The sequence below is a fragment of the Cryptotermes secundus genome, unplaced genomic scaffold, assembly GCF_002891405.2.
Source record: "Cryptotermes secundus unplaced genomic scaffold, Csec_1.0 scaffold349, whole genome shotgun sequence".
NCBI lineage: Eukaryota > Metazoa > Arthropoda > Insecta > Blattodea > Kalotermitidae > Cryptotermes > Cryptotermes secundus.
In genome coordinates this window covers 310,768-338,596 of record NW_019739217.1, presented here as the reverse complement: position 1 = coordinate 338,596, position 27,829 = coordinate 310,768, and the positions used below count along the sequence as shown (strand labels likewise).

Below are 27,829 nucleotides of genomic sequence, written 5' to 3'. Positions count from 1 at the left end.
AAATTGTTACCTTGTAATATTTATATTTGCTTGTTAATCTTATATTTAATTTTGACAAAATCTTTTTATGACTGCATGTTTTTTGACTTCCTCTATATCCAACGGTTGTACCAGCCTGGGTTAACAGAAATGAAATAAATGAATGAATGAATGAATGAATGAATGAATGAATGGATTAATAGTTAATAGTGATCATTTTCGCTTTGGAAAAAGGGACTATATCCACATCCTAGGTTTTCTACCTGTATGGATATATGGAAAATAAAGGAAATGAATGAATGAAAACTTAGACACTGAGGTGCATATTAATAAAGCTTGGGAAACTATTAGAATATCAAACTTTCTGCCAAAGAGAGTCTAGGTTATTATGAACTGAAGAAGCATAAGCAGTGGTTTGATGAAGGATGCTCAGAATTATTAGACCAAAGAAAACAAGCCAAATTGCAGTGGTTACAGGATCCAAGCGAGTTAAATGGGGATAATCTGAACAATATAAGATGTGCAACCAGCAGGCATTTCAGGAATAAGAGGAAGGAATATCTGAAAGACAAAATTGATGAAGTTACAATGAACAGTAGGAACAAGAACATTAGAGACCTATATAGAGAAATAAATGACTTTAAGAGGGTTACCAGCCTAGCAGTAACTTAATGAAGGATAAGGATATTCGCTTTGGAAAAAGGGACTATATCCACATCCTAGGTTTTCTACCTGTATGGATATATGGAAAATAAAGGAAATGAATGAATGAAAACTTAGACACTGAGGTGCATATTAATAAAGCTTGGGAAACTATTAGAATATCAAACTTTCTGCCAAAGAGAGTCTAGGTTATTATGAACTGAAGAAGCATAAGCAGTGGTTTGATGAAGGATGCTCAGAATTATTAGACCAAAGAAAACAAGCCAAATTGCAGTGGTTACAGGATCCAAGCGCGTTAAATAGGGATAATCTGAACAAAATAAGATGTGAAACCAGCAGGCATTTCAGGAATAAGAGGAAGGAATATCTGAAAGACAAAATTGATGAAGTTACAATGAACAGTAGGAACAAGAACATTAGAGACCTATATAGAGAAATAAATGACTTTAAGAGGGTTACCAGCCTAGCAGTAACTTAATGAAGGATAAGGATATTCGCTTTGGAAAAAGGGACTATATCCACATCCTAGGTTTTCTACCTGTATGGATATATGGAAAATAAAGGAAATGAATGAATGAAAACTTAGACACTGAGGTGCATATTAATAAAGCTTGGGAAACTATTAGAATATCAAACTTTCTGCCAAAGAGAGTCTAGGTTATTATGAACTGAAGAAGCATAAGCAGTGGTTTGATGAAGGATGCTCAGAATTATTAGACCAAAGAAAACAAGCCAAATTGCAGTGGTTACAGGATCCAAGCGCGTTAAATAGGGATAATCTGAACAAAATAAGATGTGAAACCAGCAGGCATTTCAGGAATAAAAGGAAGGAATATATGAAAGACAAAATTGATGAAGTTACAATGAACAGTAGGAACAAGAACATTAGAGACCTTTATAGAGGAATAAATGACTTTTAAGAGGGGTTACCAGCCTAGCAGTAACTTAGTGAAGGATGAGAATGGTGATCTGCTTGCAGATTCCCAGAACATTTTGAATAGGTGGAAGACCTACTTCTCTCAGTTATTGAATGTATATAGGGTCAGTGATGTTAGGCAGACAGAAATACGTAGAGCTGAGCTGTTAGTACCTGATCCTAACACTTTTGAAGTTTGCATATATGCATGCGTCCTATTCCGAACAGTTTCTGAGATAGAGCTATTTCACTGTACAGACAAGCAACAAGCCATGTCCTTACAAGAGTTGCAGAGTGCATTGAAGTTGGTGGAATTTTTGAAATTGTGTTATACTGAGTAAACTGTACCAACACATAAAGAGCCACAGCTGAAACTTCAAGAATCTTAACACCACAACTCGCCAACACATGGCATTGAAGGGCAGAATTAAAAAAAAGAGTCATAACGGATCCTGGACACACTGTGTATGTGCTGGTAAAGGATATTAGCACATGAATTGCACGTCTTGATAAACCACTTTCCTCTGAGGCAAAAGTGCGGTTCAGTTTTTTAATTTCTTCCTTTGAAACAGACATTTCCATACTAAAGAAGCCCCAGAATGAAAATTATTGGAAGTGAAGTTAATAATAATAACAACAACAACAACAATAACAACACTTTTACATTGTAATGTACTTTTCTTACAGAATCCATATTTTCACTTCACAGAACCAATATTTTCACTTGTGGAATACCAGGGTTCCACAGGACATCATTTTGGAAACTGATACACAGTAATGGTAGTAATTAGTAACATATTTCAAAACCGTGGTTAAGAAAATAAACCACCATATGAATGTGACCAGAAAATTCATAATGAAGACCATAAATCAACCCTTAAGGAAAAAGAAATTAACATACGAGTAGTTACAAATGCAAAATGAAAAACATAACAGATTTGTAAAGTACTGTGCTACCTTCTCGGATGTTGCAATGTGTAGCAGATGTTTATTCTTTGCTAAACATCTTCAAGACCACACACTATAACATTCTAGAATGTGATACGCTTTATATTTACTGCTGTGTCAAACACAAAAATTAAACAACTGATTTACTCGAAATTTATTTTTAATAAAGAATATTTGTTAAGAAGTTCAGTTCACATATCTCTACACTGTTCCCATCCTATTTTTTAGATTGTATACTGTAATAACACAATTTAAGTTATCTGTGTAACTGCTATTATATCTGTGTTTTTAGATCTCTTTAAAACATTTTATCATCAAGTTTTAAAGTGAAATAACATGTTGTTATGGTAATAAGTTTTAGCTGCTAGTACCTACAGTAGGAAGCAGAGGCAACATTGGTGAGTGGGAACACTGAGAATGATTTCATAAGACTGAAACATGTATATTTGTGTTATAAGTTTGACTGATATGTTCAAAGGTAGTTTCATAATGAACAGATGTGCTTGTTCCAAGTTTTTCATTCTTCTTTTCTTCCTTAATCCATATTTGATCATGTTCTTGAAAAAACTGTCATAACCATCTTCAGTATTGATGCCATATTAGAATACACGTTTTTAATTAAACATGGAAAGGGGAACTAAACAAATTTAGTGGCATGTGGTATTGAGGATATTATGCCCTGCTGAACATTTGTTGCAATCTTACATCATAACTTTCTCTTATTATTTGTCCACAGTTTCAGTAAACTGCAAGGACACCCGTATAGCTGTTCAGGTCCGGACCAACAAGCCCTTCAATGGCAGAATTTATGCTCTGGGTCGATCAGAGACATGTAACATTGATGTTCAGAACAGTGACTTGTTCAGACTCGACCTGACAATGAGTGGACAAGACTGCAACACTCAGTCTGTGGTGAGTTATGTACTGGGCAAACACAAACTGTTTGAATTAATGAAGAGTCAGCCAGCCTGTGATAAATTACACTCTAGACAGACACAGGCAGACTCTTTGAGTTACTGAACACTCAATCTGTAACAAGTTACACTTTCAGCCAACAGAGACTGTAGGAGATTGTTTTTATATAGATTTCATGTGACCGGGGTGAGACTTGAGTCCACTTGGTACATCAGCCACTAACTGGTCTATTGTACCAGTCCCAGGTGCTAGATGAGTATAGAATGTGGAATGAGAATTGACAGGGAAACCAAAATACTCAGAGGAAACCTGCCCCAGTGCCAATTTGTCAACCATAGATCCTGCATGACTTGACCTGGGTTGCTGTGGTGTTAAGCCGGCAAATAACCATGTGAGCTATGGCATGGCCTGACTGTTTGAGTAACTGAACACAGTCTATGGTGAGTTAGACACTCAGGCAAAATAGACTTTTCAGCTACTCAAAATTGGAAAGAATTCTTGTGTAAGAATTTTGAGAAAACAGGACTAACTTTTGACTCTTGCAGGATTTAAATGAATCTAAATAACTTGAAGACATATGCCATGGGGTTTTAACCTTAAAACAATGATTATTAAATATAATATTGGTCAATACTGTGATAACAGGAGTACGCGGTAGCATAGTTGGTTGAGGCTTAATGCTGCAAAGCAGGTTCAAGTCCTGATGAGGTTTTTTTTTTTCTTTAATTTACATAATCCTTCCAGCTGCACTATGGCCCTGGGGTCAACTCAGCCTCTAATGGAAATGAGTACCAGGAATCTTCCTTGGAGTAAAGGGCAGCTGGCAACCTTACCACCATCTGTGAGCTGATTGTTTCGAAAAATATGGGAGCCTCGATGTCTCACAACCCTATGGGTCTCCATGGCCTGTTACAGGGATAGCTTTTCCTTTATGTGAACTTGATATCTCCAGTAATAAAAACGATGGACCAATAATAATATTGTAATTTTTTGTTTCTATATATTGACAGACTGGAGTGTACACCAACACTGTAGTTTTGCAACACCACAGTGTGGTAATGACGAAAGCTGACAAGATATACAAGGTGAAGTGTACATATGACATGTCGTCAAAGAACATAACGTTTGGAATGATGCCCATAAGGTACAGACTGTTTGTTTAACTTAATATAGTGTCCTAAAATTATTTGTCATACTAAATAATAATATGTGACTCTGTGAAGACAGTAAAAGCAGTAACTTGATATGTCTGTAATATATTTCATTTAGCAATCAGTTTAGCAGCAATAATCATTGGAGAGCTAAGAGTATATGCAATTTAATATGAAAATGAAAGATAAACATTTCAACACACTGTGTAAGACACTGCTAATAAGTTAATAGCTACAGATATGTTGACTGTGCAGAACTTTGATCTTATGTATAACAAATTTATATAGTAGTCAGAATTTGTTCCTGAGTTCCCCTAAAGTAAAATAAATGACAACATTGATAACAAAAGTTCTGTGCATGCGAGGTATTTATTGTTATAAGCAGTAAAGAAGAGTGGCCTGACTGGGATTCAGTCCTGTGGCCCTCTCAGTTTACTAGATGGTTGGGTAAAAATTGTACTTTATTGTTTGATTATAAAGTTAGATTACCGAAACGTGTTTTGACGTATAGACCCGTTGCTAGGCAATGACTCAGTAACCATATTCCCGCAGGAGCCAACTCCATAGCAATATGATGTCTATTGCTAGGCAATGGATCAGTAAATATGCCTAAAACAATACAGGGCAACAGAAGACGGTGTTTTCTGTGAGGCCACATAATGGTAGTTCCAAGGGAGTCGTTGGTTGTTGTCACAGAGTTCAGTTGAAGAAGCGTTCATTTGAGTTAATTGTTGTTGAGAATTGAGTCGAGTTCTGGAGATGGCAGTCAAAGATTATTGAGAAGAAATGGCATGAAATGACTTAGACTATGCAAAGAAGACTTCTTGGCTGATTTTAAGTTACAATGAGATGGTTGTAAATCTGTTACCAGGATGCGACTAGTGAAGCCTGAGAATCCTAGTGTATGTGTGACAGTAAACTGTAAAGTGTGTAAAGCAGCAAGAGTGCTGTAATTGCCTGTAGTCCCAAGTTGTGTGAATAAGGTGTCAATAAATCCAATCATCCACTCCAGAACCCGTCTTATAAGTCACATGAAAAACTCCTGCGTGTGAGAGTGTAATTGGTGGCACAAGATTTGTACCACCAGAAATGTGGACAGTAGGAAAGCGGATGGAAGTTGTTGTGCGCTGTGCAACTTTGTGTAACTTTGTGCATCTCAAACATAGGTAACCTCTGAGTTAACGCAATGGTTCCAATGAGCAATGGCGTAACCTAAAATCTTCATGCTAATTTTAACAAATTAATCCTTTAAGAGTTACTGAAACATACATAATTCAGTCAACTTTAACACTACTGATTTTGGCAGTTTACAGATCTGACCTTTTTTGCTTTTTGTTTTAGACGAATAAGTTATTTATTGTTTTAATGTTACTAAAAATACATTAAAAAGTCATGTATGAAATCTTGGTAGTTTAAATTTTGCATCAGTTGAAATTACTTCTATGATATGTATACAGTGGCCGTCTTGTAGTGCACTCAATTTCACCTGTCACTTCACAACATGTTTCGGCAACATAGTGCCATTCATCAGGTGTCCCAATTACGTCAATCTATTGCATTGCTTGCCCTCGTATGTTTTCACAACACCATTTAAAAGTATTTAAAAAGTCCGTATTTGTCAACTATGATAAATTTACACTCGCTAAAACTTGTTAAGATAATTCATCTTATTTGTCTTAATTAAAACTTGCATGTGGTTCGTTCACTACAGGGTCATTTTTGTCATTTTCTGTGTAAACCGTGTCTTGTGATGTGTGTTCCCTTCTTAGCTGCGAGTGTTGTAATCACTCATGCAAGTTCAGAACCACATGCAAGTTTTAATTAAGACAAGATGAATTATCTTAACAAGTTTTAGCGAGTGTAAGTTTATCATAGTTGACAAATACGGACTTTTTAAATACTTTTAAATGGTATTGTGAAAACATATGAGGACAAGCAATGCAATAGATTGACGTAATTGGGACACCTGATGATGGCACTATGTTGCCGAAACATGTTGTGAAGTGACAGGTGAAATTGAGTGCACTACAAGACGGCCACTGTATACATATCATGGATGAAAATCAGTGCAACAGGACGCTAAAATATAACATTATGAAACTACTTCTGTTGAGGGATGGTTGTAGAGCAGCATAACAGCACATACACTAAAGGAGAAATAAAACATCCATTTTATATTTTAAAGGGATCCTGAGATGATCAGTATTACATCTGCCCCAGAGGCACCTCCACCACGCATTCGCATTGTTGACAGCCGAGGCCGTGAAGTCGAGACTGTCCGCATTGGAGACAAGTTAACTTTCCGTATTGAAATCCCTGATGATAGTAAGTGTAACTTCCTTATATTTCAGTCTCACACAGTGTTAAATATTGAATTCATAGTCTTGTGGGGTGTGACACCATGTAATCTGATATGAAGTGCCAGTGTTTCAGAGGAACCTTCTGCCTCCATGTTCAGTGTTAAGGGTAGATGAATCTGTATAAGGGGCATAAGTTTCCATTGTTGGTTTGTAGCCCAAGTCTCGATTCTCCCTTTTCCCAATGCTATTTACCATTTTTTCTCCCATCAGCTTGCTGGTCTACCCTGAAGATATTGGTAGCAAGTTCCTGGAAACATTAGTAATTATCTGTCAAACTGCCAAACAGATTGTCTAGACATAACCTTCTGGACTTGTGTTTGAGATGTGATCAGTTAGAATCTCAAATTGGTCCCTGGCTATCCTGACTTTGGAACTTCATAGTTTTCCTCAGTCCCTTCAGGAGAATGCTGAGCTACAAGTCATTTAGATCATAACTGCTTCATTACAAATCCTTTCCACTTCATCAGTCATCGTACCATCTGGTGCTGCATGGTGAAAGGTGAAGCTATCCCCGTACTTAACTAATTAAGCACTATGCCATGAAGGCATATGGAGGAGTGGATGTATAGATCCACATTTTCTTGACCTCAGCACTAGCTGGAGGTGAGTGGTCAGCTTCACACCCTGGCTGCTTTACCCTCAGGAAAGAGTCTCCAGTACCTGTTGGATAAGAGGTTGGGTGAACCCCAGAGCTGGTCTGGACGACATGGAGAAAAGAAAATTCTTGACCCTACCGGGACTTCAACTCTGACCCCTCGGTCGTCCAGCCTGTGGCCAGTTGCTATACCAATTCTGCTATCCCACCTCCGGTGCTGCATGGTATTTATTGACACTAAAAAGTCATTAAATAACCTATGAAAGAACTACCAAACAACATGACCTCACATCCCAGAAGACTGTGATCTCAAAGCATACTTCTTGTTGATCACAGTGCACTACTGAGTATTCCTGGTTAATATAATTACATTATTTTAATGCGCAGAATTTTCTTCATGTTTTCAGCTCCATATGGCATTTTTGCACGAAGTTGTGTAGCGATGGCAAAGGACTCTAAGAGTACATTCCAGATTATTGATGATGAAGGGTAAGGTTCAGAATTACCATCTGAAACCAAAGTTATTATTTTCATGTTAAGAAAATCTTGGGAAATCATGCATGTCAATGTTGAGTTAAAAATGAGCATGTCAAAATGTTTACCCCAATGCTGGAAATCTCTGAAATGATGGTTTTTAGCAGAATATTGATATGGCTGATCACCCATGAATGTTTTAGAACATTTGCTGGTCACGAAAGCTTAAAATCTTAGATTTACCACTTTATTAGCAATTTTTAAATTTTAGAATAAAACAATGATTCTAAGTTATTGTAGGGGTTTCCATGGCCTATAATTTTTAAACTGGAGAAAGCAAAATAAAACTGCTTATGGAATATGAAAGTGTAACTCAAAAACTTTTATTTGGCAGATAATAAAACTTTTGAGTTACACTTTCATATTCCATAAGCAGTTTAATTTGTTTTTTTCTGGTTTCAAAATTATACACCACAGAAAGAGCGACAATAATTTAGAATCACTCTGTATAATGTTTGTCCTTGTTACAGATGTCCTGTGGATCCAAGCATCTTCCCCAGCTTCACACCAGATGGCAATGCACTACAGTCTGTGTATGAAGCTTTCCGCTTTACTGAATCGTATGGTGTCATTTTCCAGTGCAATGTCAAGTACTGCCTGGGTCCCTGTGAACCGGTAAACATTTTTCTATATGAGGCCTCTCTAAAAATTATCTTGATCACTCTATCTTGTCACTTATAATTTACTTCTTCCTGTATGATCCTCTACCAAATTTGACATCTTTTAAAACAGATACCCATTCTTCTTTATTATTTACCTTTTGTTTACATCTCTTCCATTCTCAACTCTCATAAATCGTTCTTTGTATCTTCTAGTGAATCAGTCTGGGCCTTCCCACTTTTCTTCTAACTTCTGGCTTAGTTTGAAAAAAGTTCTTGACCACCTTTAATTGATCCATCCTAACAACATATTCCTCAGTCACTCAAACCTTTTCCTTTTTAGATCTGATGCTAGATCAAGGGCATGTGGTAGCATAGTTGACTGAGGCACTATGCTACAAGCCAGCAGGTTGTGGGTTCAGATCCCAATGAGGTCATTGAATTTTTCAATTGATCTAATCCTTCCAGCTGCACTATGGCCCTGGGGTTGACTCAGCCTCTTAACAGAAATGAGTACCAGGAATCTTCCTGGGGGTAAAGGGCAGCCAGTGCATAAGGCTGATAACCTCACCGCCATCTGTGATCCGATTATCTAAAAGATGTGGGAGCCTCGATGTCTCACAACCCTATGGGCCTCTACAGCCTGTTAGAGAGATAGGTTTTACTAGATCGGGGGTTGTGTATAATTCCTCACCATGTTAAGTTAGTAGTCTAGGGAGGGGACTTTCACTACAAGCCTTATGTAATGTAGCTCTCACTTCTGTCTGTGGAAAGTGTAATCACAATAAAACTTTCCACCCCCAACTTCTTAAAGCGATGGCCTAGAGAGAAGTTTCACCTGCTTTGTACACGTTTTATGCATGGGCAAGAAAATTCATATTCTGTTTAGCATCTGTTTGAAGAAATAAGTGAGATCTGAGGTTTTGAATCAGTGACTATGAAGAGATCCTGAATAGTCTGGTAGAAGTTCGATGATATTTTAGACCAATATACTGCCTCCATTTTAAGTGTCAAAGAGTAGCTTTCTGCTTGCTTTCCATCTCTGAAACATCAGTAAACATTTTGCTGGGCTACATGGCATCCTATCACAGAAGACACCAATCTCTGGGTATGTTCAGATTGGTGCAGAAAAGTTAATTGAAGCTCTGTATGCTACAGTGAAACCCTTGTTTGAGGTTTCTTTGGGGAACAGTGGATTTGAACAGTATACTGAGGAAAATGTGAAACAGTAGCACTATAAGACTGAGATTATTAACTGATACAATTTAAATTTAACACTAAATGAGGGTTAACCTTAAATAGACAAATATGAAATGGGGGTTCCATTGTACACAATCTACCAGAGCAAAAATAAGCTTACAGTGTTAATTGTGGTTGCTACACACATTCTTGCAGATAATATTACAAAGGTAAAGTTGTCCCTGTGCTTAACTAAATAAGCAGTATGGGGGGTGGAAGCCTAGGTCCACATTTTCTTGACCATGGCACTAGTTGGTGGTGAGTGGTCAGCTGGAAAAGATTTGGAGCGAAGCAACCAAGACCTAATCAAGTTAGTATCCCAGTGTCTGCATGAGAATACTGACAAAAATTACAAGGAGCCTCAGAGTAGTCAGTGTCCTGTCTGAGATATGAACCCAACACCTACTGAATACAAGTCTATAGAATTACTGCTGTAGCACATCTTATGTAAGCCATGCACAGTTTCTAATGCATGAACCCCAATTCCTCATGCATCCTGCCCACAGCCTAGTGACTATACTGACTGAACTATTCTGGCAAGGAAGCATAACATACAGAATACTGTAGTCCAATATACATGCTTCTGATGCCATCTCACATTTGAGTACAAGACTTAGCAAATTGTAGTAAACCCAATATGTACTGTTGCAGGCTGTGTGTGAATGGGGTCATGAGTCCGTTGAATCTTGGGGCAGGAGGAGGAGATCCATTGCTTCAAACCGCACATCCAACGAATCTGAGGATGACATGACTCTGAGTCAGGAGATTCTGGTGTTGGACTTCGGTGACGAGAAGAACAGCCAGTTCCTGAGGAGTGAAGCTTCATCTTCAGACTTTGGTAAAGGTGAACAACCAGACACTTTCTATATCCTGTCAGCGATTAACAATTCTACCGCATGCTCACAGGGCAGTGAGAGGTCAAGGCTCCCACATTTTCTAGACAGTCAGCTAACAGTTGGTGGTAAGGTTGTCAGCCCTATGTGCTGCCTGCCCTTTACCCCCAGGAAAATTCCTGGTACTCATTTCTGTTAGAGACCAAGTCGACCCCAGGGCCATAGTGTGTCTGCCAGGATTAGGTCAATTGAAAAATCCAGTGACCTCATTGGGAATTTAACCCACGACCTTCCAGCATGTAGCACAGTGCCTCAACTAACTATGTAACTGTGTGCGCCTGTGAAAGGTACAGTAAGAAAATTTTAAACCATATGACGTGAGTGTGTTAGTGTAAAGAAAAACCTGGACATAAAATGAGTACATTAGAGATTTGCTGCTAGTGGATATGAATACATATGGAGTTGCTCCTGAAAGGGTTAATGAAAGATGGATGCGTCAGTTATGCTTTTTTTAACTACTTCAAAAACAGTTTTAAAATAAACTGACACATATGAGACTGCACATAAATTTGGCTTTACTTTGTGACCTTAATGGCTGTATTATATTGAATGGGCAGAGAGGTTGTGTTATTTAACGACACTGTATGAGGTACTGAGGTTAATTAATATCAGATCATGTCCTCTAGATGTGAAAGGATTGCATAGGGAATAGCAATAACCTATTCAAAGACACTGTTATGGGATCACTGCAGAAAACTACAGGAGTACAGTCAGGATAGTCGAGTATTCTAGATGAGATTAGAACAAAGCACCTCCACAGTACAGTCTGCGGACAAGTTGCTCATTCATATCAGACTCACTTGACAGAAATACACACATATGGACTTTTCAGTATGTAGGGTATGAAGATGCCAATCACTGTGGCTGTATGGCCTAAGGCATGAACCGTCTTCGCCTGCTCAAACACTGCAATCGTGGGTTTGAATCCTGCTTGAGGCATGGATGTCTGTGTGCATTTATTCTGTTTATGTTGTTCTGTGTGTAGGTAATGGCCTTGTGGCGGACTGATCCCCCGTCCAAGGAGTCCTGCTGACTGTGTATGGATTAAGAAACTACAACAGTGGCCAAGGTCCACAAGGGCTGTAGAGCCATAGATAGATTAGACTATGAAGATATATTGTACAGGTAGTTCATAGTAACTGTTTCTCCACTTTTCAGACAAGACAGTCACAATCGTAGAACCATGCCCAACCAAGACATCAGTTCTGGCACTTGGTGTAACATGTGCCCTTCTTGTGCTCATCTATATCAGTACCATTTTCTGCTACTACATGAAGAAATGGCTGTCACCAAGGAAGAATCTTGCTTGAATATCCTAGTGTGTGGTTGGAGATTGAAGCCGTATATGCAATGCTGTCTGAACATGTGAAATTCTTACAGCTGCATTGTAGCTCACGCACAGCAGATATTTCCCGGTGCTCACACTTGAATAATGTGTTCTTGGCCTCCCACATTGGGGTTTATGGTACTTGAAAACCAGTCAACGAGACTTCATGTGCAGTTTAATTCCAGTTACATTCAACTGTGATGCCAAAATGTACACTGTCATCTAATATGCATACAACTGGTGGCTGTTTGCACCATTATTCGTTAACAAACTTTAAATGCTAACAGAGGGATTTAACACTGCAGCTATTCCTATAATAGTTTTATTTTTAATCCTCATTAGCATCCAGCTGATTGATTAACACAACGAGTGTTGGTGCATATAGCATTAAGTTCTCACTGAGGGGGGGAGTCACTGAAAAATTAACAATTTTCCACTGTTAATTTTGGGGGTTTAGGTGAGATGTCATGGATAGTGTATGTTCTTCATCATACTCGAGGTAATCAGTGGCATTTAATTTGGTTGAAGACAAATCCTTCAGTTCAAAAAATCTATGAGGATTGTTCAAATGAAACCTGTTTCCTGTGCTGCTAGCAAATGTGGCCAGCTAGCTAATGAGGAAAGCTGTAAAGGGCTGTAGGTTTGTGTCAGAAGATGATTGCAAGGCCCTTGTGCAGTGGTTCAAGAAGCAACCCAGGAGTTTTTTGTGCACAAGATCCCCATCAGCTGGTGTGTCAGTAGGATGTGTGCCTCAGTGACCATGGGGAACTGTTCTTAATGTGCTCTACTCCTCTGCCAAAACCAATCCCGGCATGGGTTTATTTGAACGGGCCTCACACAAACAAATTAGTGACTGTGGGATTCGAGGTTCTCACGGCATTGTATATTAAGATTATTGCCTTTTACAATGTAATGCCATGTAGTTTGGTGTATGGGTACTTATCTGCTGCCCTGCATGGCATCAGAACCCACAAGACCATAATCATAAAATCAGAATTGCCAAAGAGGTATGAAACGGCACTCACTCTGCTTGAATGAAATATAATTTCCAACTAGGTCTTATGGTGGTTATAACGTGATGTAAATTTTAAGAAAATTACTGCAGTTAAAAGTACATTCCTGTGTTGTATAACTAAAGGCTTGTGCCTTAGACAAAAATTACATGTGAATGCCACTTTTTTTTTTCCCTAGGACTACTGTGTGTATATGTTCATGAACTTGTCTACCTATGCAGGTAAGCAAATGAAATGCTGCCTGACAGGGTGACATAGTGGGGTTTTTGGCATTGGGAACCGGTGAATGGAGAAAAAGAAAACATTGAAATAATGTCACTTTCCTTATTTATGGAACTATTGTATATAGACTCTCTTTACTTCTATATTTGAAATATTTATACAACATTTTTTCATTAATAAACACTAAGACAAAAATTACTTGTGTGTAATTTATTGGACAAGGACCTCGTTCAGATGCAAGATTGAGGTTCGCATGATGGTGATGCTTTGCAATGTGGTTGACTGCTGCAAAACTTTCGAAGCAAACTGCTGTCTCCCTCTCAGAGTATGATTGCAAGCTGAGACTGGAGAGAAGTGTTATGTAGAGCAAGGATGGGACAGCAACCCAAAGTGAACCAACAGGAGTAACAAGAAGAACACTGGCTCTTAAAAGGGCCACTTTTCAAATGCAGAGTGGTTAAGACAAGACAACACAAAAGAGGGTCTATTCAGATTACAGAGTTGGAGGAATGAAGAAGCACAGGCAAGAAAAGAGAAGCAAAATAATTCAAGGCATAGGAGGAGGGAATATTTCCCATAAGCGTTATCCAAGGTTAGAGTGGGCGGGAGGAAAAAATGGCTCTCCAGAAGACAGTAATCAACTCTCTTAACTTTTATTGGCCATGCAACATGCTACTGTAATGCACATGGCACTCAATAACAAGTTTTCCCTATAACTTTCAGTATGCTAAACTAAAGTTGACCCTGCGGGCTCCTTTAAGCACCACACCATGAAGACGTGCCTGAGTACCACACATTCTGAATCTTGGCATTAGATAAACGTTAGTAGTCAATTTAATGCCTTGGTCACTACTATCTATGAAAGAGCCCTGTGGACAAGGTAATTGCTGGAACCCAGAGCCAATGTGGCAGCAGAGGGGAAGACAGAAATGACTGCTTTGCCAGGAATGGAACTAGCAATCAAGTCACTGTATTAACTGTGCTATCAAGCTTCTAAATTTTCAGTGTCCACCCTGAGTACAAAATTCCTTCAGCAGTTCTGGATATGAAAGATACTGATTAACTGATATTTCCTCATCATAACATCATTTTACATACTTCATGCAAAGGATATGCTGCAACTAGTGTTTTCACTCCATTGTAGCCATTTTATTGCATTTTTTCAATTAGCTTTCTGTCCTCACTACTGGAATGCTATTCATGAAAACTCCTTGTTGCAGAGTGCTCCTTGAGAAGCCAATAGCTGCTCAACCATTCACAAAATTCCCAGTATTTATGAAATTGGAAGATTCATTCCTTTGTTAACAAGAGGCCACCAATGGTCCCCATCCTGAGCCAGATGAATCTAGTACACACACTCACATCCTGCATCTCTGATCCAACTGCTGTCTTATTATTCTTCCTAGTGGTCTCTTTCCTTCACGTTTTCTTACCAAATGTCTGCATGCACTTTTCTCCCCTCCCGTGCCTGCCACATGCCCCTGCCAGTCTCATCTTCCTTGATTTGGGCATTTTAACAGTATTTTGGGAGGAGTCAAAATTCCACTTTAAATGCACGGATATTACAAAAGATTATTAAATGTACTGTCTAATTCAAGGGGGCACGCGGTAGCGTAGTTGGTTGAGTGGCTATGCTACAATCCGGAAAGTCGCGGCTTCAAGTCCCGATGAGGTCATTGGATTTTTTCAATTGACCTAATCCTTCCAGCCGCACTATGGCCCTGAGGTCGACTCAGACTCTAACAGAAAAACAGAAATGAGTACCACGAATTAATTAAATAATATTCCTGGGGAGTAAAGCGCGGCCGGAGCGTAAGGCTGACAACCTTACCGCCATCGTTGAGCCGATTGTCTAGATAATGTGGGACCCCCCCCGTGTCACAACACTACGGGCCTTCACGGCCTAGTACAAGGATAGCTTTACTTTTCTTTTACTGTCTAGTTCAACATTACATAAGCCTCCTACTTAGATTTGAGGAATTATAAAACACTCGACTACGGTTGGCGTTCCTGTCCCCAAACAGACATTATGCGGAAGTGGAGGGAAAATCAAGGTAACTAACATGGATGGCAGCCGTAGACAAGAAACGAGTCCACGACGAGGATAACGAGCGATAGCGAGTCTGTATATCGCGCCATGTTGCCCGCCAATAGCTTGGGGCTGTGCAGATGTCAAATGTGAAAAACAGGATTTCACGTGCAAAATAATGTGTAGGCATGGAAGTGATTGGCTCAAACGTTTTAAAATTTAAATTAGAGCATAATTATAAATAGAACATTTTAATTGTCTATGACGTTAATGTGTGAATGAAAATGTTTTAATGTGAATACAGTCCTTATCCAATGTAGGGTTTATGTTAATTTATCGCTGTGATAGACACGCGTAGAGCGCCAAAAATTGGCGTGAACGATGAGTTCCCTGGGTGCTTCTAAGAAAACGAGCGCCAGAGAAAAAGAATCAGAACTCCTTGAACGCGAAGATTTTGATGCCGGGCCATCAAATTTAGACTGCATAGAACCCGGCCTATGGCTCGGTATGTGAATTTTTCTATCCCATAAGTACACAGTTGAAATGCCGTTGATGTTTGTAATCTAGATGCAGGAGGTTCAGCAGAATATATGTGTTTGTTAGAGAGCATTAACCTTACATTAACTGCTGTTACCATTGAAATTTCCTCTTACCAGCATAAAACAAATTTAGTTAGCATTTGGTGCACAGAAGCTGTGCAGTTATTCTAGTAATGGATGTGATTACTTACCACTCACTGTCTTCAAAATAGAATATGGTAATAGTAGGGTTTTGTTCCCAACAGTGCCATGTTCCAGGACAGTGTTTGTGCATTGTGCCATTCTGGTTATGTTTGTTTTGGTCCTCAATTAAGATCGCCTTGTTAGGTTAGGTAAGTCATGTGAGCCTTCCTGAGGCTGACACAAACTGTGTTCACTATGTCTACTGCTGTTATCTTCCCAGAATCTCCACTCATTTGATTATAATCTAGAATGATTCCTTTATGGGGAAGGTAGGTATATTTCTGTAATACGATGACCAGTAAGTTACGTCCCTTGAAGACTGGTACATTGATTTACATCCCAGAACAACAACAAGGACAAAAGAAGTATCTTCATAGTCCCCATGTTGAAACCTGTGATTCTGCATACGTGGCTCTTTTGTCATAATGCTATGAGGTTCTGATAATTATATTATTCAGAGAGTAATTTTTGTGTTCGTAGTTTAAAATATTTTTATGTCTGTAAACGTATTCTTATTTGTGACAGTTTCGAGACACGCAGTGGCATAGTTGGTTGAGGCACTATGGTACCAGCTGGAAAGTCACAGGTTTGATTCCTGATGAGGGCATTGGTCTTTTTCAATTGACTAATCCTTTCAACAGCCCTATTGCCTTGGTGTCAACTCAGCCTGTAAAAGGAATGATTACCAAGAATCTTCCTGGGTGGTAAAGGGCAGCTGGCACATAAGGCTGACAATCTCACTGCCATCTGAGCCTATTTTCTAGAAAATGTGGGAGCCTTGACATCTCACAACCCTATGGGCCTCTGCAGCCTGTTACAAGGATAGCTTTACCTTTCCTTTTTTCTGTGGCAGTTTTGAATTCTGCTTAAGTTAAGCAGATTGGATTAAATTAAATTAGATTAGGTTAAGTTATTTCAGATTAGGTTCAGTTATGTTACATTAGATTAGGGTAGATTGGGTTAGGTTATGTTAGAACAGATCAGTTCACATAAACTAGTCTCTCTGTGAATTTAGCTTCCCTCACTAAGAAGATGAAGGCCATTTGATCATGGTTGCTTATAGTTGTACCAGTTTATAACTTTCCTTATTCGTATATTCTTACTTTATTTTTAAGCTACAGTAACTCATGTCTGCATATTGTCACATGTTTCAATGTGACTATAGATGGGGCTTAGATTAGTAATCAAATTTATTGATCATACACAGAATGTAACTACAAATAACTACAACAGTCTCACTGACTTATGCACTCTAAAGTTCACTGTAACCACAGAACATATAAAGTCTTCTGACTTCACTACCCATTGATTGGTAGTGGCTTCCATTTTTGGGTCTGTCCCTTCCTCTATGTCCCCGAACTGTCCCCCTCCTCGGCTACCAGCAGCTCTAAACTGACTTTCCCTTCCCACAACCATGGCTGAAGCAGCAGAACAAAGTTTCCAGCAGTCCCGATATGGTTAGGAAGTGACATTTCACAGTGCTGACTTCCATTCAACTTTCCAGAGATATGTCATTTGTATATATATACAGCAATGATAAGTTTGCAGTTGCCTGTTCCACCCCTGGTAGCAGAAGAGGGATCACTGTGTGTGACATGTATCACTTAGTGTTGGGTTATGTTACTTAGAACTTTGTGCTATGTATAGCAGTTATAACTTGGTCTCGACATCAAGGGAGGAACATAGGCCGAGGGTGTTTGACAGCAGTGTGCTGGGGGGAATATTCGGACAAAAGAGGGCTGAAGTGACAGGAAGATGGAGAAAACTTCATAATGAGTAGTTTAATAACTTATACTCTTTGCCAAGTACAGTGCATTCAGTTAAGGAGGAAACTTCGCAACGCCACTAACCGGGCCCAACATTCCTCACAGATTACTACTGTAACTGCTGATAGCAGAATGAGACGTTAGCGCTGATGAACGCGCACTGTTACAGTTACGGCAGCAATCTGTGAGGAATATTGGGCCTGGTCAGTGGTGTTGCAAAGTTTCATCCTGATTGAACACTCTGTATAATTAGAATGATCAAGTCAAGGAGAATGAGATGGGCAAAGCATGTATCACGAATGGGAGAGAGGAGGAATGTATGTAGGATATTGGTGGGAAAGCCAGAAGGAAGGAGACCACTAGGAAGGCCAAGATGTAGGTGGCTGTTTTTAGAGAGATATGATGGTGTGGTATGGATGGGATTGATCTGGCTCAGGATAGGGACCAGTGGAGGGCTCTTGTGAGCACGGTAATGAAACTTTGAATTCCATAAATTACTGGGAAGTTCTTGTGTAGCTAAGCAATTGGTGACTTCTGAAGAAGGGCTCGTCTCCATGAAGTATAGCAGTTATATTTAAGAACTGAATTCTGGAGTTAGATGCCTGCTCAGAATGCTTGATGATCCCATTAAATATTGATAGTGGGTACATCACTGATGATAGTAGCTTCTAGATATTGTGCCATAATAAACCTAACAAACCTCTCCAACCTACCTAACCTAACTTTGCTTTCTTCATATGCTTATTGACAGTGACTGTTTTTCTAAAACAGGTTTGTTGGTACTCTCACAATGGTTTTAGCCTTAAGATAAAAATAGTGCTGCTCTGGCAGCACCAGGTTTGTTGGTGCACATCATTTCTTTGCTGGTATGGGTATCAGAGCATGCCAGCTGAAAAGAAGCCCAGCAAATTAGGTGTAGGACAAAGTATGAACTCGCAAATGGGAACTGATAGAGCAGAGCTCTCTGCCATTCCCATAGTTATAACACAGGCATGTCGAACGTGTCGTCACGAGCAACCAGTTGATCGCGAGATGATTTTTGGTCGATCTCATAGGCCTATAAGGAAATTATATGTGAAAAATGTGTAAATTCACTTGTAATATAATATGATTGTATACAGATTTTGAAGGGAAAATAGTATTAGTCATTTCTAGTTTTCTATTCTTATGTAGCTTACATGAAAATTGCTTTACACTTGTGTTAAGTGAACTGTGGGGAAGTCCCTACTCTATCCTTATCACATGAACTCTTATTTTATCACTCGTTAGCCGTGTGTGTTCTGATGCGAGAGTGATTCGACAGAACGTGTGATTCACTTCGTTCCCTTTCTCCAGTCAACTGTGAATCCCTGTATGTTGAACTAACGAGTGAGATGTATTATTATATTAGCTGTTAGTGGAGATTTGTCACTTTGCTGCGCATTAAACAAATATACGGTTTGGGGATGAGCTCAGTGTAATCAAAGGGACAGTAAGTGATCTGCCCATGTTATTTTATTAATTTCGAAAGCATCTGTGTGCGTGTGCCAGATAAAACAGTTACCTCAATATAGTGGAAAATGCAACACCTCAGTATCCTTGAGAAAAAAGGTAATTTGGAATGTCATTATAATGCTCTCCATAGCAATAAGTATGATGCTGATTTTCCACCCAAAAGTGAAATTCCTAAACTTAAGCTCAGAGAACTTAAATCGAAATTTACTGCTCAACAACAGTTGATGGCAAAACCAAAGTCACTTTCTAACAATGCAACCAAATCATCCTTCATGGTCAGCAATCTGATCGTTAGAAAATGCAAACCTTTCACTGAAGGCTTTGTAAAAGAGTGTTTTCTTGAAATAGCTGATAATCTTTTTGATGGATTTAAAAATAAGAAAGAGATCATAGCTACTATTCAAGATCTTCAATTATCAAGAAACACCATTGTGCAGCGAATAGAAATGATGTGTGGAAACATAACTGAACAGTTATTGAAAGCTGTTTCCAGTTGTGTTGCTTTCTCCCCGCAACTGGATGAATCTGCAGACATCAGAGACACAGCCCAGTTACTGGTTGCTTTTACAATAAACATCATGTGTCGTGTTATTCTTACCAATATTTTTGCTTAAAGCGAGGAGGGGATGGTAGATCACTGGCAGTTTGACACTAAAAAGTCGATCACAACCTGTTTGAAGTTGGACATGCCTGGTCTGACATAATTCACTCTAAAATTAATCAATTTATGCAGAATGTACAGTTTTATTTTTCCAAATCCTCTATGCCAAACTACTTGATATCTGCCTCAAATCTCACATCTACTTTTATACAGTACTGCAGTACACCTTCAGTTGGTTTTGGTACTGGTGCATTTGGTGCAGGCGAGTTTATGAGAAAGTTGTGAGACATGACCTCACAATCATATTGTTGAGTCTGTTTTAATTATTTACTAATTTTTAATAACCAGTTTTTAAAGTAATTAGAGTTGTATTTAAAAACTGTGTCAGTCTTCCATAACATTGTGTTCAAAAGCTTGGGTTATCTATTTTCTATTTTTATTTTTGTTCATTACAAGCTGATGACCTTTTCATTATCACAGTATATGTTAGTTAGTTAGTTAGTTAGTTATTTATTGGAGAGGGTGGGTTTGCCCATGCACTTAGACCTGTATTGGTCCATTGTGCTTCCCTCTATGATTTCTACCAGTCTCTATATCCTACCGGTACTGGTGCTTACCATCAGTCCCGCCCAGCCAGCGAGACCGGCTCTACTAGCTGAGAGGTATCTATAATGCTTCCCCCATCTATCAGAGGTATTAGAGACTGCTGTTGAGCGGGAAACGTCCATAATTTGGCTCAGTGACCTCCTTTGGAGATACGAGGTTCTTTTACGTGCCGTAAAGCTACGACACGGGACCCACAGCTTAAAGTCCCTCCCGGAGGACTTGTTCCCTGAATTTTTCCGCCCTTAAAAATTCGACGACCTCCACCGGGTATTTGAACCTGCGTACTACGTGTCATGAGGTGGGAATGTTACCTCTAGACTACGGAGGCCACTACAGTATATAGTAACTCAAACATTAAAGAAGGAATGACACTTACATTAAGAAATTGAAACCAAACAGGCTGGTCTAGAAGTACTGCCCTAGGTTTATGTTTTGGAGGTTTTTGGTTCAAATCTTGGCTAGGACACTGTCCTGACTACAAAGGTTTTATATGTTTTTTCTCAGTCCCTCCAGGCTAATGCCAGGATAGTACCATGATAAGCCATGACTGCTACCTCTGGATCATTTCTAATTCATGATTTATCTGTCATCCTACCATTCAGAGCTACAAGGGTTGAATACAAAGTAGTGGGAACACTGCTGTAACTTGAAAGATGTGCATCAAGTGACACTAGCGCCGTCTGTAGCTGATAGCAGAAGTTCAGTTGAAGTAGTGCAGTGAGTGGCTCTCGTTGTGTTTCACTGAGCTGCATTGTGCATCGTCTTGCAGTGCAGGAGCCCAGTTCAAGCACCCTAACATGTTTATGAAACAAGAACAATGCTTCTGGATACAAAAAGAAGTTGCAGGAGGTCGTAGTGCACAAAACTGTTATCAGGGACTGTGAGAAGCATGTGATGATGCTGCATAGCCATATCACACAGTGACAGGATGGGTGAAATTGTTCCGTAAAGGGTGGGGTGCCATTCAGGACGAACCCATGTTGACAACCACACAATTCAGCTTCTTGCTTCTTTGCTGGATGTCGATCGTTGATGGGCTGGGCAGGAGTTAGCTGCTGAGGTAGGCGTATGTCACAAAACCGTGCTCCACATTCTGCACGATATTCTTGGATACCGCAAAATTGCAGCGCGTTAAGTACCCCATATAATCTCCAAGGTGCAACAATGGCAATGTTATGCAATTGCACAGGACTTGTTGGACTGGTACCAGAGAGAAGGTGACGACTTCCTTGAAAGGATTGTCACTCTGGACGAAACTTGGGCTCGCTCATACGAACTGCACTTGAAGCGACAATCAAATGAATAGAAGCATCCTGGCTCCCCTCATCTAAAGAAAGTGCGCCCTACACAGAGTAATGTGAAGGCGATGTTCATTTTGGCATATGACATTGATGGAGTGATACTGCACCACACAGTACCTCAACAACAGACAATAAATGGTGCCTACTACTGCAATTTCCTGTGTAATCATCTTTGTCCAGTGCTCAGGAGAAAGCAACGACACTTGTTGGCAATGAACCCCATCATCCTTCATGACAATGCAAGGGCTCATACTGCTGATGCTGTCAAGGATCTCCTTCGCCACTGGCAATGGGAGATACTGCAACATCTGCCATACTCACCCGATATGAGTCTGTGCGATTATGATCTCTTTCCCAAAATGAAAGAACCACTGCAAGGGACACATTACAACACGAAAGGAGATTATTCGTGCTGTAGGGCGGTCACTGCTGGACATCAACAGAAGTGGATGCACTGATGGTGTATGACACCTTCTGCAAATTTGGCAGAAGGTGGTACATATGGGGGGGGCGATTATATTGAAGGAATGTTAGTGTGTTTACCTTAGGTAATAAAGTCATAGCAGAACTATAGAGATGCTGCCACTACTTTTTATTCGACCTGTGTATGTACTCTATATGAAAAGTGTCATTACAGAATCTACAGACGGAAATAAATTAAAGTTTACTCATGTATTTAAGAAAGGATTGGGCATGAAGGTTTGGTTCACTTCCAGAAAGGGGTTTGTTTGCCCACTGTAATCATTATACATACCATTGTTCCATACTCTTATAGTACTGTCCTCTGCAGTGTTTGATAGTTGTGTGATTGGGCAGCGCATTATCACTTCCTCAGTCTTTTTTAATTGGGGGCTCTGTCTTGGACCCTCTGTGTATGAGGAACCCCATGGCTGATGGACCTGTGGTTCTCAGAATTGTCCTCCTCACCGCAGAATGCTGTTTACTTGTGGCATTCATTTCACCAGGAATAAAATTCTCATTCACCCCCCAATGATACATGGATGACCCAGCTCAAGCTTGTTAAGCAGGAATTATGTTGAGGAGCAGTATTTGCCATGTCACAAGAACGTGCAACCGCTCTTACGCCCTTTATTTTCTGATGTTGTTTGGGTTCCGGTGGCAATGAAAGTCTTCCTCAGGATCGTTTACGGGTCTTGGATTATGAGACAAAGGGTAATGATAATGCGACTGCACACATTACAATTGCTTACTGGTTTAATATATTATTTGCAGAACATGTCTATCCGTCGGAATCACCAAATTAGAAGTCCCCCTTTGAAGCCCGGACTATATCCTTGAGTTTGGGGACATTAATTCTCCCACCCTCGCAGATATATTCCATCATCGCTTCTGATTCGATCATTCAAACGGAAGGCGGGTGTTACAACTTTGAATCCTCCAATACCCTCTTACAATTATATCTTCGAAGCCGCTGGTCCAGCGATATTCCCAACGATTCCTGAGACCTCGCTGGACTGCAGCTGCGAAGTGTAATATTTCAAACGATAAGCGGCATCCTTTGCTCATAATATATATATTTATATTGGTTTCACGTAACAACTGACACTATGGCACCACTATTCCGTGCCGCAGGGATATAGGTGTCAGTTGTTTATACGCCGCTTACACCAAGTCTTACTCTTAATATTCCAATTTAATCACTAGCTTAAATTGGACGACTTCAAACGTTTTAAGCTGGTGGCAAAACAGTGATATAGTGAAAGGTGTGTTGCATTTGTGGGGTCTTTGTTTCATGGTGGTTGCTAACTATGAGTGATGTGATGTTCTGTAGGATTGCAGATCATCACTGGTATTTTAGAGTAAAATCCTGCCACATTTCGGGGCCTCTTCTGCATTTTCCTTTGGTCACCGGTAACAATCTGTCAAGACTCCATGACTTCGCATTGTAGAAGACAGAAATCTTGTGTTCAGTTATATTGGTGTACAAAGGGGAAAGAGCCATATGTTACATTAATTGTTAAAATAAAGAGTCCCCAGAATGAATCTCTTACAGAGTGCCCCCAGAAAAATGTAGTCAGCCAGCCTAGACTCACCGATCTGATCCAGCAAACGTCACAGTAGAGCAGAAATCATTCCTGTTTCATGTTCAGGAGATCCTGGGTAGATACCTCAGCCTGGAGACTGCTGTCCTGACAGGTTTTGCATGGTTTTCCCCATTCCCTTTACCTAAATTCCATAACTGCTTCCTTTCACATCATTCAATTTATTAATCATTCTACTGGTCAGGACTGTATGGTCTGAGCTAATCCATTATCCTGTAATAAATAAAAATAAATTCATGAAGTCAGACTGAAGTTCTAATGAGTTTATGACTTGTTACAATTAATTTTATTCCTTAAGAAGTATCCTACTGCCAGAGTTATGGGTCAGAAGTAAAGTTGGCCGTGTGCTATGCTGTAGAGAGATATGGAAGGAGTGGAGGTACAGCTCCACCATTCTTGACCTCGACACTAGATTGAGGCAAGTGGTCAGCTTCACACACCAACTGTTTTACCCCAGGAGAAAGATCCTTTTGTTCCCATTGGATAGGAGGCTGGGTGGATCCCAGAGCTGGTTTGGACATTGTGGACAAGAGAAAAATGGACCCTGCTGGGAATCAAACCCCAGTCATCCAGCCTGTCGCTATACCAACTCAGCTATCATGTGTGAATATTAGAATTGTCTAAGTAATGTATCATTATAATTAATAAGATATAAAGCATACAGGAATATACCGTCTGCACAAAAACGCTCTGTATTTTAAAACAGAAGACACTACTGTATCAACATTTGTTTTATTAAAGCTTTAAGGAAGGACATGTTTTGGCCTCTATGTCAGGCCATCGTGATATGTATAGTGTTCAGCTTTAAGCTGCTGAACTGCATCCAATTATCATTCAGTTCACTAAATAAGGATCCTTATTGTGTTTTTTGGACTTAATTCAAAACATAAATATATATGAAGTAAGTCTTGGTCGATATTTTAACTGAATATACTTAATTATTTAAGTATTTAGTGAACTGAATGATAATTGGATGCAGTTCAGCAGCTTAAAGCTGAACACTGTACGCCTGACATAGGGGCCAAAACATGTCCTTCCATAAAAGCTTTAATAAAACAAATGTTGATACAGTAGTGTCTTCTTTGTTTTAAAATACAGAGTGTTGTTGTGTAGACGGTATATTCTTGTATGCTTTATATCTTATGTGAGACACACAACAGGATGCAGACTATTAAGATTATAATTAATCTTATGAAGCATGAATAATATTAAGAAATATAGTTCCAGCTGCATGGGCAGTGCTGAGTTTCCATTACAAATGCCAGCTGGTTAGTGCTTTTTAGCAAAATAGTTGCGGATTTGAGGTTCTCACATTGTTGACCATGAAGAGTACTGTCTTCTGCTTGTCATTTGTTGTGTTGCTTGTTGGTTTCTTGCGTGGCTTAGTCTTCATCTCTGAAGATGGAGGTAGTGTGTTCCTCTGAAATGTTGATGGATTTTTACTGGACTGTACAGCTTTACAGCCCAGAAGGTAGTATTCAGCAGTTATTGTGAGAAACACTTGAATGAATTTTGTGGAGGAAATGCAGAGTTATTTTGATGTTAAATGGCAGATCATACACATTGTTGCCAGTGTACTTTGAAGAGTTAATGATGAGTTCATGTCTACAGCTAGGTATGGCTGAGAATTGCTGTGTTTCTTTGCTTCAGGCAACTTAACTGCTGCTACAGATAACGATGTTCTAGAGCTGCACCATATCAACCATATCCTCACCGTCGACTCCTGCCCACTGCCAAGGAAAATAACAATGCTGCCAGGGGTGAAAACTAAATTTTTGCAAGGTTCAGTTTAATATCTGGTGTTTGAAACTATAGATACACTAAATATCTCCACCTTGTGCATGTATAATTATTATCTGTGCTTTTTGTTTTATTCTCTTTGTTTTTAAATACTATACCAAGCTTATTTATGTAGCAGTCTTATCATTCAGTGTTCAGCCATTGGCATCACAGAAGAATGAGTTCTGATATCTGTAACATAAATTTGTAAAAATGTGAGTGACAGCATTGTATAATTTTGGTTAGTTGTTCGTTAAGGTGATAACATTGTGCATGCCACAGAATATATGTATGTAGCACTGCAAGCAAGATGTGATGGACTTAGTGAAAATGGCAGCTTTCTCTTGCAAGGGTGACGTGTTAAATGCAGTGTTTTCACCTGAGCTGTGACCATTTATCAGTAATCACTTAGAAACGTTGGAGAGGCATGTCCTGAATGCTTCACGGATTTTACAATTTGGGCATTTTGGTGCATAGGTCTGAGGAATGGCAAAAATGACATGATATGAGACATGTTGATCAAAACTCCAGGGCTCCTGTTTTGGTGCTGCTGTTGCATTTGTTTAGGCTTGGATGTGAGAGTAAAATAAGGAAGTTACAGGAGATTATTGTCGTCATTATTTGCCTTATGCTTACAGTTTCACACAAAGATCTTGAAATACCGAATTTGTAGAGAGAGAGGACTTTACAGAACCAGAACAGACACTTTTGAAGTTTATGGGTCTTGTGGGGTGTTACGCGATGTACTTCGGTAGATAGGTACTGACATTTTGGAAGAATCTGCCACTTCCATTTTCAAGGCAGGCTCCTCTGAAATGTTGGTACCTGTTTACTGACTAAATGCTTGACAGCCAGCAAGACCGTAACCTTCACACCTCATATGATTGCTGTTAATCATCTTGCCTGTCATGTTTATGGATTTTGACATGTGCTCATGTTGTAGTGTGTCTTTCTTTATGCCTGTGCCGAGTTTTAGTTGTATGTTTTCTAGAAATGGATGAAAAAGACTTGTTTCACTGTTCACAGTGACTGACATCCCAAGTGAAGACCTACTTTCTCACTTTGAACACACTTCTGAGTTCATTAGGACAGGTCAGGAGCAGGGGGCAGTTCTGGTACACTGGTAAGTTTCTTCCATCTCACCATTGAAGATTATTTTCTTCTCAGATGTGATGATATGTTGTTCAGTATATCCTTATCGATGTTGTGAAGGAAGATGCTACCTCCATCTGTAGGGTGGAATAAAGAAGTACAACCAGGACCTGGGCTGTTAGTGAACTGATTGGAATAAGGAGAGCAGTGTAGCGAATATTTGTTACCTAAGAGGATCATTTTTTAAGGGCGGAGTGTTCATTAGAAATAGTGGCTGTATGAACCAGTAGAAGCTAAAAAAAGGTAAAGTTATCCCTGTAACATGCCATGAAGGACCACAGGATTGTGAGAGGTCGAAGCTCCCACTTTTTCTATGGACTGTCACCTCACAGATGGCTGTGAGGTTATCGGCCTTACGCGCCAGCCGGCTGCCATTTCCCCCAGGAAAATTCCTGGTACTCATTTCTGTTAGAGGCTGAGTTCACCCCGGGGCCATATTGCGGCTGGAAGGATTAGGTTAGTTAAAAAATCTGATGATCTCATGAAGAGTAAAGGAACAGTTGTCCTTATGATGCCATTTCAAGTGCAGAGTGAATGCAGAAAAGGCAAAGACTGATTGGCAGATTGGAAAGGGAAGGAGGGGAAATAAACAAGCTGAGGAGAGAAAGGATAAATTAAATGAATGTGGCATAGGCTGGGCAACTGAAAAGTTAAGGTTCAAGTCCCAGTAGGGGTAAGATTTTTCTCTTCTCGATGTTGTCCAGACTGGTTCTGGGGTCCACCCATCCTCCTATCCGGTGGGTATCTTGGGCTCTTTCCCCAGGGTAAAGTTGCCAGGGCATAAGGCTGACCACTCACCTCCAACTCGTGCTGAGGTGAAGAATATGTGAATCTATATGTCCACTCCCCCATACTTCTTCCTAGTGTTGAGCATAATTAGTTAAACACAGGGACAACTTTACCTTCACCATAGGAAGAGGAAAGCCCGAAGAGGGGCAACATGAATGCCCCAAGAAGGGTAG

At 39.7% G+C, this 27,829-nt stretch overlaps 2 protein-coding genes across 7 annotated transcripts in view; both read left to right on the top strand.

Moving 5' to 3' along the window:
* Window positions 1-15,013, top strand: part of LOC111871709 — a 95,028-nt gene extending 80,015 nt beyond the window's left edge. For 3 of the 4 annotated variants that reach the window (XM_023864984.2, XM_023864983.2, XM_033754366.1), the window contains exons 10-16: window positions 3,243-3,418; window positions 4,432-4,565; window positions 6,758-6,897; window positions 7,935-8,016; window positions 8,532-8,676; window positions 10,551-10,743; window positions 11,951-15,013. In XM_023864984.2, coding sequence (XP_023720752.1) covers window positions 3,243-3,418; window positions 4,432-4,565; window positions 6,758-6,897; window positions 7,935-8,016; window positions 8,532-8,676; window positions 10,551-10,743; window positions 11,951-12,102 — 1,022 coding nt within the window. In that variant the 3' untranslated portion in view covers window positions 12,103-15,013. The remainder of the gene's footprint in view (window positions 1-3,242; window positions 3,419-4,431; window positions 4,566-6,757; window positions 6,898-7,934; window positions 8,017-8,531; window positions 8,677-10,550; window positions 10,744-11,950) is intronic. The other variant, XM_033754367.1, reaches the window with a different exon arrangement.
* A 410-nt stretch (window positions 15,014-15,423) lies between these two features.
* The window catches only part of LOC111871706 (dual specificity protein phosphatase MPK-4), a 31,825-nt gene continuing 19,419 nt past the window's right edge, over window positions 15,424-27,829 (top strand). Inside the window, exons 1-3 of one of the 3 annotated variants that reach the window (XM_023864974.2) lie at window positions 15,425-15,565; window positions 25,587-25,718; window positions 26,742-26,838. In XM_023864974.2, coding sequence (XP_023720742.1) covers window positions 15,562-15,565; window positions 25,587-25,718; window positions 26,742-26,838 — 233 coding nt within the window. In that variant the 5' untranslated portion in view covers window positions 15,425-15,561. Of the gene's footprint in view, window positions 15,889-25,586; window positions 25,719-26,741; window positions 26,839-27,829 lie in introns of all 3 variants that reach the window. The other 2 variants (XM_023864973.2, XM_023864975.2) reach the window with 2 other exon arrangements.